At 45.2% G+C, this 18,373-nt stretch overlaps 1 protein-coding gene across 3 annotated transcripts in view; it reads left to right on the forward strand.

Moving 5' to 3' along the window:
• ADGRD2 (adhesion G protein-coupled receptor D2) overlaps positions 1-18,373 on the forward strand; it is a 126,382-nt gene that overhangs the window by 76,167 nt on the left and 31,842 nt on the right. For 2 of the 3 annotated variants that reach the window (XM_069985986.1, XM_069985985.1), the window contains exons 21-23: positions 14,301-14,342; positions 14,862-14,915; positions 16,952-17,078. In XM_069985986.1, coding sequence (XP_069842087.1) covers positions 14,301-14,342; positions 14,862-14,915; positions 16,952-17,078 — 223 coding nt within the window. Of the gene's footprint in view, positions 1-14,300; positions 14,343-14,861; positions 14,926-16,951; positions 17,079-18,373 lie in introns of all 3 variants that reach the window. The other variant, XR_011364778.1, reaches the window with a different exon arrangement.

Consider the following 18,373-nt stretch of genomic DNA (forward strand, 5'->3'; position numbering starts at 1 on the left):
GGACTAATCACAATGGCTTTAAAGTGATACTCTCATCCCCCTTACTCTACTGTATGTGCAGTTCTCCGCACCATCTACAAGCTTAGATGCTGCACATTTGATATATACCTGTATAAAAGTTCTCTGTGTGTCAAGCTGGGAATCCCTGCCTAGGTGACTGTCCACTAATTGAATGAAGCAAGGGTATGGGGGTGAGAGTATCACTTCAAAAGGGTCTTTCAACACATTATGGGCTGGGACAGTGGGGGGCTGCATTACAGGTAATTGAACCCCGCAGCCCTGGCTACTTCCTACTTCAATCACTGCACTGATTCTTCCCCCTCCTCCAGCCAAATACTGAGTGAGGGGGCTATGGGTGGTGTGGTAACCTAGGGGAGCCAGGTGGTGGTTATCTAGATGGCAGTGTACCACTTAGGCAATTGTCACAGTGGGCAGGAGTGGTATGTGCCCACCCTGGATATATCAACATAAACTTTTTGATAGAACAGTCTGTAAACTCAAGCAGGTGTGATACACATTATAATAATCTTTTTCAATAAAGGTACAGATGATACCATATTATGTTCAATTCACAGCTTCTCACTGGCGGTATAATACTTTGAGTAATCACAGCTTCTCACTGGGGGTATAATACTTTAAGAAATCACAGTTGCTTGATGGCGGTATACACAATTCACAGCCTCAAGCTGTTGGATATTGCTATACAGAATGTCAGCTTCTCGCTGGTGAAATAGATATACTTTTAGGAATAGTCTCTGCTTATTTTAGACTCTGCTCTGTTGCTCTGCAGCAGTGAGGAGACACTGCTGATACGGCAGCTGTGGGGGCTTTAAAGGAACAGTCAGCTATGGATAATTTATGCAACTAATAGATTTCCTGGCATACCATCCCAGGTGGCATGGAGTCTGGCTCCGTGCACCCAGGCCCAGATGATCCAGGGTCGGCTCCAGTTTTTTACGGGCCCTCGGGCGGCAGAGCCTTAGCGGGCCCCTCATCCCATCCATCATGTACCCATCATCCACACGCTATGCACAATCACTTGAGACTCCACTAACATACACAAACACACATTACTGACACAGACACTTAAAGTGACACTGTCACCCCCTATTTGCATTTTGACTGCTCTCTACAGGTGTAAAAGGTAAATGTTGCAGCTTTCATTACTTATTTTATATCACACCTCATGGTGCTGCTTCTGGTAAAACGTCGTTTTTATCACCTGTGGATTGGTATATGTGGGTGGGGCCTCGCTGTGCCACATCGCTCCGCCCCTAGCGCCACTTAGCCCCGCCCCATCTGTGATGTCATCGTCGCATAGGCTCCACCCCCTCAGCGACCATTGGTGTGGGACAATCTAGGTGGGTTGGGCCTAGAGCTTTAGGCTGGCCCTGCCAATGGCTGCTGAGGGGGCGGGGCCTATGTGGTGATGTCACGTATGGGCGGGGCTAAGTGACGCTAGGGGCGGAGCGATGTGGCACAAAGGCCGCGAGGCCCGGCCCACATATACCAATCCACAGGTGATAAAAACGACGTTTTACCAGAACAAGCACCATGAGGTGTGATATAAAATAAGTAATGGAAGCTGTAACATTTAACCTTTACACTTGTGGAGAGCGGTCAAAATGCAAAAGGAGTGACAGTGTCCTCGATCAAAATGAACGATTATCTGTCCGTGCAATAACACCCAACGATGAAACGACGAATGTTGAAAAATTATCTTTGGTAATTTGCCGATCGTTCACATATTTGTTCGTGTAATAAGTCGTTCGCTGATAAAACATGTTGTGTGGGCTGTCCTGAGGAACCATTAGCGACCATATAACGATGTAAAAGCGATCGTTTATAACAGTAATCAGTGACTGTAATAACCTCCGAAACGTACGCTAAAAATCGCTAGTAATCGCCAGCGAACGATCGTTCAGCAAATCTTTGAATGATAATCGCTACATGTAATATGCCTTAACTGACTGACTGACACAGACACTGACTGACACTGACACACTCAGACACTAACACACAGCACTTCAGTCTTCCATACCTCCCAACTTTTGCAAAGAGCAAAGAGGGACATGTGCGCCGCGGTCCCCATAGCCACGCCCCCATAGCAACCCTCCATAGCCACTCCCCTACAGTCACCACATGCTGCTGACTGAATAGTTCCCTATACAGTATCCAATCCCCCCAAAAATGCCCTATATAGTATCCAATACCCCATTAGAGTGCCCCACATAGTATCCAATCCCCCACATAGTGCCCCACATAGTATCCAATCCCCCACATAGTGCCCCACATAGTATCCAATGCCCCATATAGTGCCCCACATAGTAACCTATGCCCCCATATAGAGCCCCACATAGTAGCCAATGCCCCCATATAGTGCCCCACATAGTAGCCAATGCCCCCATATAGAGCCCCACATAGTAGCCAATCCCCACATAGTGCCCCACATAGTAGCCAATCCCCCCATATAGTGCCCCACATAGTAGCCAATCCCCATATAGTGCCCCACATAGTAGCCAATCCCCATATAGTGCCCCACATAGTAGCCAATCCCTCCATATAGTGCCCCACATAGTAGCCAATCCCCCATAGAGTGCCCCACATAGTAGCCAATCCCCCATAGAGTGCCCCACATAGTAGCCAATGCCCCCATATATGCCCCACATAGTAGCCAATGCCCCATATAGTCCCCATATAGTAGCCAATGCCCCCATATATGCCCCACATAGTAGCCAATCCCCCATATAGTGCCCCACATAGTAGCCAATGCCCCATATAGTGCCCACATAGTAGCCAATGCCCCCATATAGTGCCCCACATAGTAGCCAATGCCCCCCATATAGTGCCCACATAGTAGCCAATGCCCCCAAATATGCCCCACATAGTAGCCAATGCCCCTCATAGTAGCCAATCCCCCATATAGTGCCCCACATAGTAGCCTATGCCCCACATAGTAGCCAATGCCCCCATATATGCCCCACATAGTAGCCAATGCCCCCCATATAGTGCCCCACATAATATCCAATCCCCATATATGCCCCACATAGTAGCCAATGCCCCCCATATAGTGCCACACATAGTAGCCAATCCCCCATATAGTGCCCCATATAGTAGCCAATGCCCCATATATGCCCCACATGGTAGCCAATGCCCCACATAGTAGCCAATCCCCCATATACGCCCCACAGAGTAGCCAATCCCCCATTAGTGTGGCCTCAGCGAAAAAAACAAACCAGTAACTCACCTGTTCTCCGGTCCCAGCAGCTCCTCTCCCGGCAGAGCGCGCACTCCCGTCATCCTCCGAGGCGGGCAGCGGGGTACAGAGACACTGACTGTGCCGGAAGGGACCTGCAGCCTCCATCATGAATCACTTCCGGTACATTCAGTGTCTGTATACCCCGCTGCCCGCCCCGGAGGATGACGGGAGTGCGCGCTCTGCCGGGAGAGGAGCTGCTGGGACGGGAGGACAGGTGAGTTACTGGTTTATTGTTTTTTTCGCTGGGGCCACATATAATGCGGGACACGGGGGGCCGTTCTGGGACCGCGGGACAGCACCCCAAAAATGGGACTGTCCCGCGGAATCCGGGACATTTGGGAGGTATGGTCTTCTCCCTCTTCCTCTCTGTCGGGCTGCTCTCCACACTGCAAGGTTGAGGACCTTCGGGTCATGTGATTAGGTCCTTCACCCTTTTCTCTCCCTGGTGTTCAGAGCTCACTTTGCACTACAGTCAGCAGGCTGAACATTTGAACACCGAGCCCCTCTCCCTCTCTGGGCCTCTAGAGGCGCCATAAGCCCTGAGCGGACACTGGCCCTGAGCTGATTTACACTACACAGCTCTATGTAAACTGCATAAAAAAGCTGTATACTATTGCCAGTGGTAGATATGCACTGAAAACATCTGTATCATAAGAGGAGATCATGCAGCTGCTATAGGATCCTTTGAAAGTGTGGTTAATTCCTTCTGTCCTTTGTGACGAAGCCCAGCTCCATTTTTTTTTATCTTGGCTATGAATTCCCTTTTTTCTATGGATGCCGCCGCTTATAGGGTAGTGTGTTTCTTTTTAATTTGTTTGTGTGTTTACTATGAAGGACAAAGACTGACGTGATGTGAGTGATACAATTTGTATACAATAATGCAGGGCACATTGGTGCCTTATATAATTACAAAAGGCTTTAACCTCTTATCGTATTTTCAAACGAATAGAATTTCCGGCATTATTCTTACACAAAATAAAATAAGACGTAGATAGAAAATTTGACCCTGTTCAGTAAACAAAATAGCGTTTTACTTTAGGCGCGTAGAGGGAAAAGTCAGTATGACGCGCACTGCGTGTCAGTCTCTTTTTTTTCAGTTAAACAACTCTGTATGCATTAAAATTCTTGAGTATAAATTCTTGTGCATAAAATGTTCCTTTATATTTAGTTTCTTCTCCATCTACAATACATGTAAGAGTAATGGGGACCTTTATAGCTTTTTCTTTCTAATTTTTTTTAAATAAAAAAGGTCAAAGAAACTTTAAGCAAACCAAGTCAACTTATAGAGTCACTGTTGTCAAAAGCAGGTGGAGTTATTTTCTGTGGATTTTTAATAACTATGTTAAATACTAGATACAGTGGGCCAGATTTATCAAATTGGGTAAAATAGAAACAAGTGTAAACCGTCCATAGCAACCAATCACAGCTCAGCTATTTAGATCTGGCTTAGGGTATTTTTACACCGAACGATAATTCGGCCGATTATCGCTCCGTGTAATAAAGCCAACGATCAGCCGATCGTTGTCATCGGCCGATCGTTGATATAGGTTAGAACCTATAATTGTCGGCCGCCGACCGCGCATTGCTACGACTGACGATATAAATTACCTATCCACGCTCCAGGGCTGCTCCTGCGGTGGGCTTCTCCCCAGGTCCCAGCTTCAGAGCGGCCTGTCAGCTGACAGGTCACTCAGCCAATCACAGGCCGGGACTGCCGTAACCTGTGATTGGCTGAGCGGCCTGTCAGCTGACAGGCCGCTCTGAATCTAGAGCGCGCAGGACCCAGGGAGAAGCGGACTGCAGGAGCAGCCCCGGAGCGTGGATAGGTAAAGTATATAACGGTAACGATGTCCTTGCAGCCCTTGTTAGACGATTATCAGGCCGTGTAATAGGCCCAGTAAACAAGTAGAGATGAGTAAACTTTTTAAAATTTCGGTCCGACCGGACTTTCGGATTTTTCTGGAAATTTCGGTTCGACTGGATTTTGTATTTCTTCGGATTTCATAGTTTAAAGCATCTATATGATACGGGTGTAGTGTATTTGGTTGAATTTAGGGCTCTACATGTCAGTAACATCATTATCTTTACAATATCTCAATATCTAAGTAATTTTTTTTTTAGACTTCAATATTCACCATTACAGGGTCTATGCAGGAAGTTCACCATTACAGGGTCTATGCAGGAAATTCACCATTACAGGGTCTATGCAGGAAATTCACCATTAAAGAGTCTATGCAGGAAATTCACCATTACAGGGTCTATGCAGGAAACTCACCATTACAGGGTCTATGCAGGAAATTCACCATTACAGGGTCTATGCAGGAAATTCACCATTACAGGGTCTATGCAGGAAATTCAGCATTACAGGGTCTATGCAGGAAATTCACCATTACAGGGTCTATGCAGGAAATTCACCATTACAGGGTCTATGCAGGAAATCCACCATTACAGGGTCTATGCAGGAAATTCACCATTATAGGGTCTATGCAGGAAATTCACCATTACAGGGTCTATGCAGGAAATTCACCATTACAGGGTCTATGCAGGAAACTCACCATTACAGGGTCTATGCAGGAAATTCACCATTAAAGAGTCTATGCAGGAAATTCACCATTACAGGGTCTATGCAGGAAACTCACCATTACAGGGTCTATGCAGGAAATTCACCATTACAGGGTCTATGCAGGAAATTCACCATTACAGGGTCTATGCAGGAAATTCACCATTACAGGGTCTATGCAGGAAATTCACCATTACAGGGTCTATGCAGGAAATTCACCATTACAGGGTCTATGCAGGAAACTCACCATTACAGGGTCTATGCAGCAAATTCACCATTACAGGGTCTATGCAGGAAACTCACCATTACAGGGTCTATGCAGGAAATTCACCATTACAGGGTCTATGCAGGAAAAAGGTCACAAATGCAGTGAAGGAGCAGCAGTAGTCAACATGGAGGGCAGGCAGGATCAGCAGTAGCCAACATGGAGGCCAGGCAGGAGCAGCAGTAGCCAACATGGAGGCCAAGCAGCAGTAGCCAACATGGAGGCCAGGCAGGATCAGCAGTAGCCAACATGGAGGCCAGGCAGGAGCAGCAGGAGCCAACATGGAGGACAGGCAAGAGCAGCAGTAGCCAACATGGAGGCCAAGCAGGAGCAGCAGGAGCCAACATGGAGGCCAGGCAGGAGCAGTAGTAGTCAACCTGGATGCCAGTTAAGGCCCAGCCGTAGCCAACATGGAGGCAAGGGCAGGCACAGCAGTAGTCAACATGGAGGCAAGGGCAGGCACAGCAGTAGTCAACATGGATGCCAGTTAAGGCCCAGCAGTAGTCAACATGGATGCCAGTTAAGGCCCAACAGTAGTCAACATGGAGGCAAGGGCAGGTACACCAGTAGTCAACCTAGATGCCAGTTAAGGCACAGCAGTAGTCAACATGGAGGCAAGGGCAGGCACAGCAGTAGTCAACATGGATCCCAGTTAAGGCCCAGCAGTGGTCAACATGGATCCCAGTTAAGGCCCAGCAGTAGTCAACATTGATGCTAGTTAGGGCCCAGCAGTAGCAAACATGGAGGAAAGGCAGGCACACCAGTAGTCAACCTGGATGCCAGTTAAGGCCCAGCAGTAGCCAACAAGGAGGCAAGGACAGGCACACCAGTAGTCAACCTAGATGCCAGTTAAGGCCCAGCAGTAGCCTGTGTAATAGGGCCCTTAGTCTGTTTTTTCCAATCTTTCACCTTCAGAGATATATATATATATATATAGATAGATTGTGATTGGTGGGGTCTGGCTGTGGAGAGCAGCTCGCTCTCTCGTGGGGCCCCATATACTAAAATAGTGTAGCAACAACTTAAGGTCTCCATACATTTTATAGACTACATGTCCAAACATCAGCAGTGCCTGGTGCTTGTGGTGGGTTTAGCCATTGGTATAAGGTGTATGGCCCTCTCGACTGACAGATAATGTTGGTTGAGATAGGGGTTGGACATAATGAAAAATCACTGCCTGACCTCTTTAAAGGGAACCTGTCACCGGGGACACAGGCACAGAGCCCGCCCGACCCCCCCAGTGCAGCCCCCGGATACTTACCCTTTCCGCTTAGTCCCATTCCTGGAGCCGATCCCGAGATGAAGATATCAGTGGCTGAAGCCATGCGCGTGTCGCTGAGATGAGTCCAATGCCCATAGAGAATGACGGCTCCATTCATTGTCTATGGGCGTCGGTTTCTCACGGTTTCGGGCGCTGATATCTTCGTCCCGGGACCGGCTCCAGCAACAGAATGCAACAGAAAGTGTAAGTATCTGGGGCTGCATCGGGGGGTCGGGCGGGCTCTGTTCAGTAATTATTGAAGGTGTATGGCCACCTTCAATCACATTCAGTGAGTTCAGAAGGTGACAGGCCAGAATTGTTGATAGTGTCATAAAAGATTGAAACAAACGTTACTTAAATGCATAGTTTAAAAAATATTGCTAGTTAGTAACCAAATATTACCTCCACAGAGTGTTAATTATTGCCTTCACAATGTTACTGAAGAAAACATACTCTACAAAGACCCATAATACCACCACGTAATGACTCAAAAACACACTATGGGCGAGATTTATCAAACATGGTGTAAAGTGAAACTGGCTCAGTTGCCCCTAGCAACCAATCAGATTCCACCTTTCATTTTCCAAAGAGTCTGTGAGAAATGAAAAGTGGAATCTGATTGGTTGCTAGGGGCAACTGAGCCAGTTTCACTTTACACCATGTTTGATAAATCTCCCCCTATATTCTGACCAATATTAACCGAGTGACCACCGCATAATGACTGAATACCACCTCATTGTTCCTGAATAAAAAAAAAACTACAATATATACAGACCAATATTACCACCATGGAGTGACCATATAATGGTAGACACCAGTATTATATAGGAGCTCTGCAGACTGTAAGTGTACAGTTACATTCAGCGACTCTAGGGGCTGCTTACGGATCAGAGTCAACTACTTTTCCCATGTTCTTTTTAAATTGCCTGGCATCTGTGCTACAGTGAGAACAGAGCCTGAAGCAGTTGGCTGTATTCCCAGGGTACTACATTCTCTTAAGGGCTTATTACACCAAATGATTATCAGCCATACTTGGCTGAATACCGGCCTTTCCGGACAATAATCATTTGGTATAATAGGTCATGTTAAGGGTCCATTTACACGGAAAGATTATCTGCCAAAGATTTTAAAGGGGTAGTGCGGCGCTAAGAAATTATTCAAAGAATAACACACATTACAAAGTTATACAACTTTGTAACGTATGTTATGTCTGTGAATCGCCCCCTTCCCGTGTCCCACCACCCCCGCACGTGTACCTGGAAGTGTGGTGCATTATACATACCTGATCCATGTCGCGCATGTCCGACAACTTGTGCCAAGACGTCATCTTCGGACGGACCGCTCCGACCGTCCCTAGTGCCAGCCACCTTCTGCAGCGTCATCAGATGCTCAGCTGCGATTGGCTGAGCATAACTGTGCTCAGCCAATCGCGGCTGAGCACAGTTATGACGCGGCAGAGGGGGGCCGGCATCAGGGACTGCAACATGACACGGATCAGTTATGTACAATGCACCACACTTCTGGGTACACGTGCGGGGGGGTGGGACACGGAAAGGGGGAGATTCACAGACATAACATACATTACAAAGTTGTATAACTTTGTAATGTGTGTTATTCTGTGAATAATTGTTTACTGCCGCACTACCCCTTTAAGCCAAAGCCAGGAATGGATTTAAAAAGAGGCGAAATCTTAGGCTTTGCTTTATGACCTGATTTCTGTTTATAGTCTGTTCCTGGCTTTGGCTTCAAATCTTTTGGCAGATAATCTGTCATAAAATCTTTCTGTGTAATAGAACCCTTAAAGGCAACGATCAGCCGTCATGCACGTATTGGCTGATCGTTGTCTTTCAACAGGTGTTTTTTTTTTAAAAAAAAAAACAATCATGACAGCATTGGCCATTGCTCTGTATAATAGGAGTGGCGTCAGCAGACTGACGCTTTCTTCAATGGGCCACTCAGACAATCATCCGGGCAGCCCCCTGACAATCATCCTAAAGATCATCCGGGCAGCCCCCTGCAGCTCCCTACGGCCCTCCACACTCAATGTCTGTGTGTGTAATACCACAGGCAAGGAGCAGGGAAAGATAGGGAAGCAAGTGCTGACCTGACAGATTGGCACTCAGTTCCTCCTCACATCAGGCCATGTAATACGGTCCTTATTCCCTTCAATGGGAGCAGGGGCTGCAGTACCCTGGTGCTTTTCTCACTATATATATATATATATATATATATATATATATACTGTGGAAATGAGTGGCACTACAGGTCTCAGCGATGCGGGTGCTCGTTGGCTTGGTTCTGACCACGAACCTTTGATCCAGATAGAAAGTGATGACCAGCGGCACACCAGTTGTGTGAAAACAAAACGTGATGATTTATTCGTGAATCAATACATCTCAGCAAACACAACACAGTCTAGCACGACGTTTCGGCGGGAATCCGCCATTTTCAAGTGCAAAGTAGTGAACTTCAGTGCTCATTTAAATACCCACATGATTACAAAGGCATACACATGATTGGTGGACATAATATATATATACTGTATGTATGTGTGTGTGTGTACATACCAACATATTCATGAACACACTTACAACATCACACTACAGGACTATACACATGAGCATGTAGCACATACAAATTTCATCAAATATACACATTCATACAAATTACTTTACACACACTACAAATACAGTATACTCACTACTTTCAGCAGCATGCTGGGTGTAGTGGTGCACCACATGGCAGCAGGCTTATCCTCACACTGTATACACATCTTCCCCTCATGGCTCAGTCCTCTTCGTCCCGACTGCTGTAATGTTAAACCAGTCACAGCAGGAGGACGGAGGTCAGTCCTGTGCACAAAGACGCTGGAGGAGATGTGTTTGTGTGTTGTGGTGGGGGGAGCATCAACCGCATCCTGCAGCTGTGATCCTTTGCTAGCAGCAATTAGCTGTAGCGAGGGCTTTTCAGGCAGCTTCTGCCTCTGACTCCCACATGTCACAACAGCGGTAGGGGGCCCCCGGGGGATGGGGGCCCTGGGCAATTGCCCAGTTTGCCCCCCCCCCCCCCAACGCCAGCTCGGGTTATTGTGAGAGTGTTAACACTAAGTAGCCAAACTAAGTAGCTAAACAATTATTCACAAAATAACACACATTACAAAGTTATACAACTTTGGGCTGGGTTCACACTACGTATATTTTAGTCAGTATTGTGGTCCTCATATTGCAACCAAAACCAGGAGTGGATTAAAAACACAGAAAGGCTCTGTTCATACAATGTTGAAATTGAGTGGATGGCCGCCATATAACGGTAAATAACTGCCATTATTTCAATATAACAGCCGTTGTTTTTAAAAAACAGCAAATATTTGCCATTAAATGACGGCCATCCATTCAATTTCATCATTGTTTGAACAGATCCTTTCTGTGTCTTTAATCCACTCCTGGTTTTGGTTGCAATATGAGGACCACAATACTGACTGAAATATACGTAGTGTGAACCCAGCCTTGTAATGTATGTTATGTATGTGAATGGCCCCCTTCCCCGTGTTCCCCCCCACCCACGCTAGACCCGGAAGTGTGGTGCATTATACTCACCGCATTTCGTGTTGACCCCCGTCCGCCATCTTGGGACAATGACGTAGTCTTCGGGAGGCCGGCCGAACCGCTCCATCCGTCCCTCATGCCGGCCCCCCTCTCCCGCGTCATCAGCAGCTCAGCCGCGATTGACTGAGCATAACTGTGCTCAGCCAATTGCGGTTGAGCACAGTTATGAGGCGGCAGAGGGGGGTCGGCACGAGGGACGGATGAAGCGGTTCGGCTGGCCTCCCGAAGACTATGTCATTGTCCCAAGATGGCGGACGGGGGTCAACACGAAATGCGGTGAGTATAATGCACCACACTTCCTGGTCTAGCTTGGGTGGGGGAAACACGGGAAAGGGGGCCATTCACATACATAACATACATCACAAAGTTGTATAACTTTGTAATGTGTGTTATTTTGTGAATAATTGTTTAGCGCCGCACTACCCCTTTAAAGTATAACTGTCATTGACTGCTAGCGGCAGGATAGACGGGTAAAATATTGCCGCCGACATGTTTGTTCGGGCACGCGCCAAAACCGAAATTCATCCAGCAGCTCTGTTGATTGAATTGTGAGTGTATACAGTCACAATGAATTACGTCCTCGGCATGCACTCCAAAAGTCTGCCCCGCCCGCACAGAAAATCACACCCAAATTGAGGAGAAGAGTAGTGCTCTTTTTGGAAGAAAGCAGACATATTTTTGTAAACCTGGATAACCTGGATTAAGGAAACAAAGGGAAAGAAGTTTTTTTTTAGGTAAAAAACCAATGTCAACAAAAATATTTACAAATTGCTTACTTCACTAGCTAAGTCAACAAATACTCCGGTTTAATGTTCCGTCGCTTATTCTCCGCATTGTGTATGGCAAACATCAATACATTTTGTTCAACCTGCACTTACAAGAGTTATTAGTGTAATAAAATATATTATGTTTAAGACCTACTTTCTGTACTTGCACAAATTCATTGTTTGGTTCTTAAAAACATTACATTAGTCAAACAGTTCATAAGAAAAATCCACTTAAAAAGTCACTCAATATTGTAAAAAGCAAAAGGTGATAAAAGGATGTTTTATGGAGACAAAGAGAATAGGTTATTTTGAAAACTAATGTCTACAGCAATGTGAACTGAATGTTAACGCCTCCTGATGATGCATATGCAGAGTGTCAACACATCATACAGTTTAATGCTCCGTCTATTATTCACGGCATTGTGTACCAAAAATGTTAATACATTTAGTTCTTTACGCAGTTATGAGAGTTATTTTTTTTCAAAGGTTATCCGGTAATAAACTACAAGATATAACAAAAAAGCTTATACACAGCAAATAGTTTATTTGATTTAAAGGGTTTATTTTTAATCTTTAAAAAAAACATGGCCGCTTTCTTCCAAAAACACTACCACTCTTGTTCTTAGATGGGGTCTGGTTTTGCAGCTCAGCTCCAATACAGGAGAAGTCCGGGCAGAGATTTTTTTTAAGTGCCAGGGAGGCGGAGAATGAAAAAACTAACATGTGCTAACCTCCCCAGCTTCAGCGCTGGTAGGCGCATACCGCCGCTCCGGTCTCCTGGTCCCCAGGCCGCTTTCTGGTTAGAGAGAGGACCTGGGATGTAAGGTTTCTTGCCCACTCAGACAGTGGCAGAGCTTGCAGCGGATTTTCAATTTCGCTCCAAGTATATAAAGCCCTGTACCCCTTAACCCACAGCTTCCCGTTTAATACTTTACCCGTCTGCGCTCTTATTTGCCTCTGTGGCTCCTGGCTCCCTGACGTCCCACTCAGTCAATCAGTGGGTGCGGCGGGACAGCACACTGATTGGCTGAGCAGGATGTGAGGGAACCGGGAGCCCCAGAAGCCGGACAGGGCTTTATGTACTCCAAGCAAAATAAAAAATTTGCTGTGAGTATGTATACCCATACAAACTGACAGTACTGGGAATCGCAGTGGATTTCGCTCCAGAACTCGCAGCGTTAAATCCGTTGCGATCCAGTACGTGTAAACCCTCCCTTAAGGTGAATAGAGCTGAGTTGTAATACCACACACAACCTTAGGACAAGAGTGGTCCTTTTTTCTATGCAGTGTTATACTACCTTGTATGTAAAAATATTCTCTTTCTCTATTATGCCATAAGGCCTATTGTGGTTTGGGGGAAAGAAGTAGATGACTTTTGGGGAATTGTTTCAATTTGGCTACATTCAATTTGGTGGGTTTTTCCTGGATGGTTTTCAAGCATGATCAGCCTATTTGAGGTCTTGCCACAGATTCTCAATGGGATTCAAGTCAGAAATTTCACTTGACCACTGCAAAACCTTAGTTTTGCTTGCTTTAAGCCTTACAGAGGTGGGCTTGCTGTTCCTTTCCTGTTCCTGTACTCAATGCACTTGAGCTTCAGTTGCGAAATGACTAGTTAAATCAAATATGAAAAGTCATCCCAGTCCTGCAGTATTAGTGATTTTTGCCTAGTGTCTTCAATATTGTAGAACGATGAAAATGACCCTTTTGAGGCCTGCAGTTTTTTTCTATTTTCATCTGGGTTTTTTTGTGATCTTCAGTTTCTGTAACGTGTCAAAAGTTTTTTTATCAAATGGGTTATATGCTTTCTACAAACAGCACCACTCCTGTCCTCAATGGGGGTGAGGTTTTGCAGCTCAGTTCCATAGACGTAAATGGAGCAGAGTTGTAACACCACACACAACCTTAGGACAGGGGCGGTGCTGTTTTTGCAAGAAAATAGCTGTGTTTTTTTTTAATCCTAGATAACCCCTTTAAAGTGATATTGTCACCCCCCCCTCTCTATTTTTTCCTGTATAAAACATGATTTTGTCGTCAAAACCTGGTCAAAAATGCTCTTTATCATTGGTGAACAGTGTCATCTGGGTGGAGCTTCATAGTCGTTGTGCCCGTCTTCCCACCTACGTCATTGCTGTTGTCCCCTCCCCTCCTGTGATGTCATTGGAATGGGGCGCTCCTCCTGCAGTGGAAGATGGGATTCATCCTTATCTACTCTTATTGCGCATACACCACTGCCCGGCCTCCACTGGAGTAGGAGCAGGTCATTTTGATGACATCACAGACGGGATGGGGGACTATTGCGTAATTGTAAAAGGTAAAACAGTGGCACAACGGCCATGAAACCCCACCCAGATGGCACTGTCCACCAATAATGAAAAAGATTTTGCCCAGAAAGACGACAAAATTATGTTTATACTGGTAAATATGAACTGTGCAGCTGGTAAACTTCTAACGGTTTCTGAGAACTGCACATATCGATGGGGGGGGGGGGGGGGTACCCTCAAAGATATGCAATTTAATGGAATTGTATATTTACAAGAATTTAAAAAAACTAAATAATGAACTGTTCTTTCTTTCTTTCAGGGGCTGTATATTTTCTTTATTTATGCCATTTACAACAGTGAGGTAAGGCGATCAATTGGCCCAGTTCATTGTGCCCAAGATAGGCAGGGTGCTGGGTATCAATACCCCACCAATAAGACATTGCTAAATGTATCATGCCTGAGGATAGTATAATGCCTAGAAAACCCCCTTAATGGGGTTAAAATTAAAATCCTAAAAGGATAATAAAAAGGATAAAACAAATAAACAAAAAAAGATATAAGGCCCCGTTCCCACTGAGGAAAGGTAGCGGAATTCCGCGACGGAATTGTCCGCCGCGGAATGCCGTTAGCCTCCCGCTCATAATGGGAGTCTATGGGAGGCGCGCGCTCCTGCTCTGTACGCGCTGAAGAATGAACATGTTCATTCTTCAGCGCGGACAGGGCAGGAGCGGGAGGCTAACGGCATTCCGCGGCGGACAATTCCATCGCGGAATTCCGCTACCTTTCCTCAGTGGGAACGGGGCCTTATATCAGATTCCTAGAAAAAATATGGTGTGCTAATCTGTGTAGAAGATAATCATACTGGCATGTCTGTATCTAGGTGAGAAATGCCATTCAGAGAATGAAGGAGAAGAAAAAGGCATTATCATTCACGGTGAGTCATGGTATGCTTACAATTATTTTTATTTATTATTTCACATATTTGTGCTATAGATACTGTTATAAATGATGGATAGGATGCTCTGGATTGATTAGGCTCAATGATATCAGTGCATTGCCTTAAGAGATATTAAAGTGGGATATTCATGGCATATTCACAGGCTATGCCATAAATGTTTGACCCCTTAAGGACCGGGTCAATTTCGACTTTTGCGTTTTCGTTTTTTCCTCCTTGTGCTTAAAAGGCCATATCACTTGCATTTTTCCACCTAGAAACCCACATGAGCCCTTATTTTTTGCGCCACTAATTGTACTTCGCAATGACAGGCTGAATTTTTTCATAAAGTACACTGGAAACCCCCCCAAAAAATAAACATATGGTTAAGTTGAAAAAAAAAAAAATGCATTTTGTTCATTTGGAGGGTATTTGTTTTTACGCCATTTGCCCTGGGGTAAAACTGACTTGTTATATATGTTCCTCAAGTCATTACGATTAAAACGATGAGTAATATGTATAACTTTTATATTATGTGATGGCCTGTAAAAAATTCAAACCATTGTTAACAAATATATGTTCCCTAAAATCGCTCCGTTCCCAGGCTTATAGCGCTGTCCTTTCTATCGGTACCTTGATTGCGCATATGCGACTTTTTGATCGCTTTTTATTACAATTTTTCTGGATTTGATGCGACCAGAAATGCGCAATTTTGCACTTACGCCGTTTACCGTGCGAGAACAGGAATGTGATAAATTAATAGTTTGGGCGATTACACACGCTGCGATAGCAAACATGTTTATTTATTTATTTTTTTGTTTACGTTTATTTATTACATGGGAAAAGGGGGGTGATTCAGACTTTTATTAGGGGAGGGGGCTTTTGATTGAAAACATCACTTTTTTGTTTTTACTTTCACACTTATACTAGAAGCCCTCCTGGGGATACGGTTCTTCCCCCTGGGGGACTTCTAGTATAAGTGCACTGATCTCTCATTGAGATCTATGCTGCATAGATATGCAGCATAGATCAATGATATCGGCACTCGTTTGCTTTCGGCTGCTGCAGCCGAAAACAAACAAGTGCCGGGCCGGGATCAGCGCCATTTTGGCGGAGACCCCAGCCGGCACCAGACACGGCGATCTCCGCCACTACACACCAGGGAACGGCTGCATACAGTAATCGGATGCAGCTGTCAACTTTGACAGCTGCATCTGATTACCTGATTAGCGGGCACGGCATTACACACCACAGTTACAGGTCCCCAGTATATTACACATCCCAGTATCAGGTCCCCAGTATATTACACCCCCAGTATTAGGTCCCCAGTATATTACACACCCCACTCAGAGCAGGCTAAGACTCAAAAATAGCAGTCTACTGACTGTACATACGGGTAGTTTGTACCCATATGATGCAGCTGCACCCCATATCATCATACTACTACCCCCTTCATCCTACTGCTCCTCCATCATACTACTACCTCCTTCATTCTCCTGCCCATCCATCATCATCCTTCTAGTACCCCTTTCATTCTCCTCCCCCTCCATCATCCTTCATCCTCCTGCCCTTCCATCATCATAGTACTACCCTTCTCATCCTCCTGCCCCTCCATCATCATACCAGTACCCCCTTTAGCATCCTCTTGTCCCTTCATCTGTATTTAAAAAAAGCTATACTTACCTCACCAGTATGGTTCCTCTAGTCCCCAAGGGACTCCTCTGCATGAGTGACATTGCTCACGAGGCAGGCGGAAGAGCTTCCGGGAAATACTCGGGACATGGTTTTGCCGGGGCTGTCTCCTCAGAATCGGGATAGTCCCGGCAAAACCGGGACTGTTGGCAACTATGGATTTGTTGAGGTCTTTTGTGCTATGAATGCATCAAAACTCACAACAAATGCAGATTTCTTTGCAGATTTGTAGTCTGAAGTGGACGGCACTTTGAAATAATATAAAAAAAAATGTAACAAACTAACAATAAAATAGTGTTTTGTGGATGAACAGCTACACGAGTTTTTGGTATTTTTCATTTCAGAACTGTTCTCAACCAACAAACTATTTATCCAGTCCAAGAAATACCACATCGGACATTGAGAAACCAAATCTCAACCCTCCCAAAAGCAGCTTATCACAAGTACCTTCAAAAAACAGCGATACTAAGGGTAAGTGTACAGAATTATGGATGGGCCATATGATAAATAACTGTAAATTATCATGAGGAACTATGATTATCCAGCGTAAACGAGGAGGAGAAACAGAAATGAACAATAAAATGTTAGAAATTGCATACAAGTGTGTGTGTGTGTGTGTGGGGGGGTACTTATCAGCTGCTGTATGTCCTACAGGAAGTGGTGTATTCATTCCAGTATGACGCAGTGCTCTCTGCTGCCACCTCTCTCCATGACAGGAACTGTTCAAAGCAGAAAAGATTTTGCTACCGCTCTGGACAGTTCCTGTCGCGGACAGAGTTTGCAGCAGAATACACCACTTCCTGTAGGACATACAGCAGCTGATAGCTAAGGTTTGAGATTTTTCAAATAGAAGTAATTTTCAAGTTTTTATAACTTTTTTTTTTTTTGGAGGGGAAGTAGGGGAAAAATAAACACTGTTTAGAACAGTAGAACAGAGGGTTACCTTGGGGGACCTAATATAACAATTTTGAATAGGAAGGTAAGCTGAAGGGGGGGAGAGACTGGCTAGGTAAACAATAGCTGGAAGAGAAGGGTGGTAAACTGCAAGAGAGGAATGACTGGATGGACTTAGAGAGAACGATTTGTTGCTCTACTATGGAAATTTTTTTTTTTTTTTAAGATTATCCCTACGAACCGGTTTTATAGATAGATTACTAGGGTGAGCCTTGGAATGAGAGTTCTAAAGGAATCACTGGCATAAAGACTCAGGGGCTCTGGAGCACGGTACCTGGTACTATATGATTATGGTACTCTGGTGGACCCCCAGTATTTTATGGAGGACTGTGTGATCAAAGGATTCTCTGCTGCAGGGCGGAGGGCCTGCAGGATGATAAAACTATGAGTGTTTTAGGATGGGAGGCTCATAATAAGATAAAAATTGAGATGAGGTGCATAAATAAGATGGATTACTGGGAGTAAATCCCTCTAATAGTATCCTCATTCATTAAAGCGACTCTGTGCCCACAATCTGCCCCCCAAGACCTTCGGATAGCTGCTTTTAATCCTGTCCTGTGGACCGTTCGGAAGGTGATGCCGCTATTGTTCTAGGAAACGACTTTTTAACTTGCAGCATTTGCAGTGTTCTGATAAGTGATGAATAGGGGAAATCCTGCCCGGGGCATTCCTAATGATGAAGAGGGTATGGAAGAAGGACGGAGAGGCATTGCAAGCCTATGACACAGACACTCTAGGCCACAACAATTTGACACAGGGCCGCAAGTTTAAAGGTTGTTTTTCAGAACAATAACTGCATCACCTGCCGAACG

The sequence above is a fragment of the Dendropsophus ebraccatus genome, chromosome 10, assembly GCF_027789765.1.
Source record: "Dendropsophus ebraccatus isolate aDenEbr1 chromosome 10, aDenEbr1.pat, whole genome shotgun sequence".
In the NCBI taxonomy this organism is placed as follows: domain Eukaryota; kingdom Metazoa; phylum Chordata; class Amphibia; order Anura; family Hylidae; genus Dendropsophus; species Dendropsophus ebraccatus.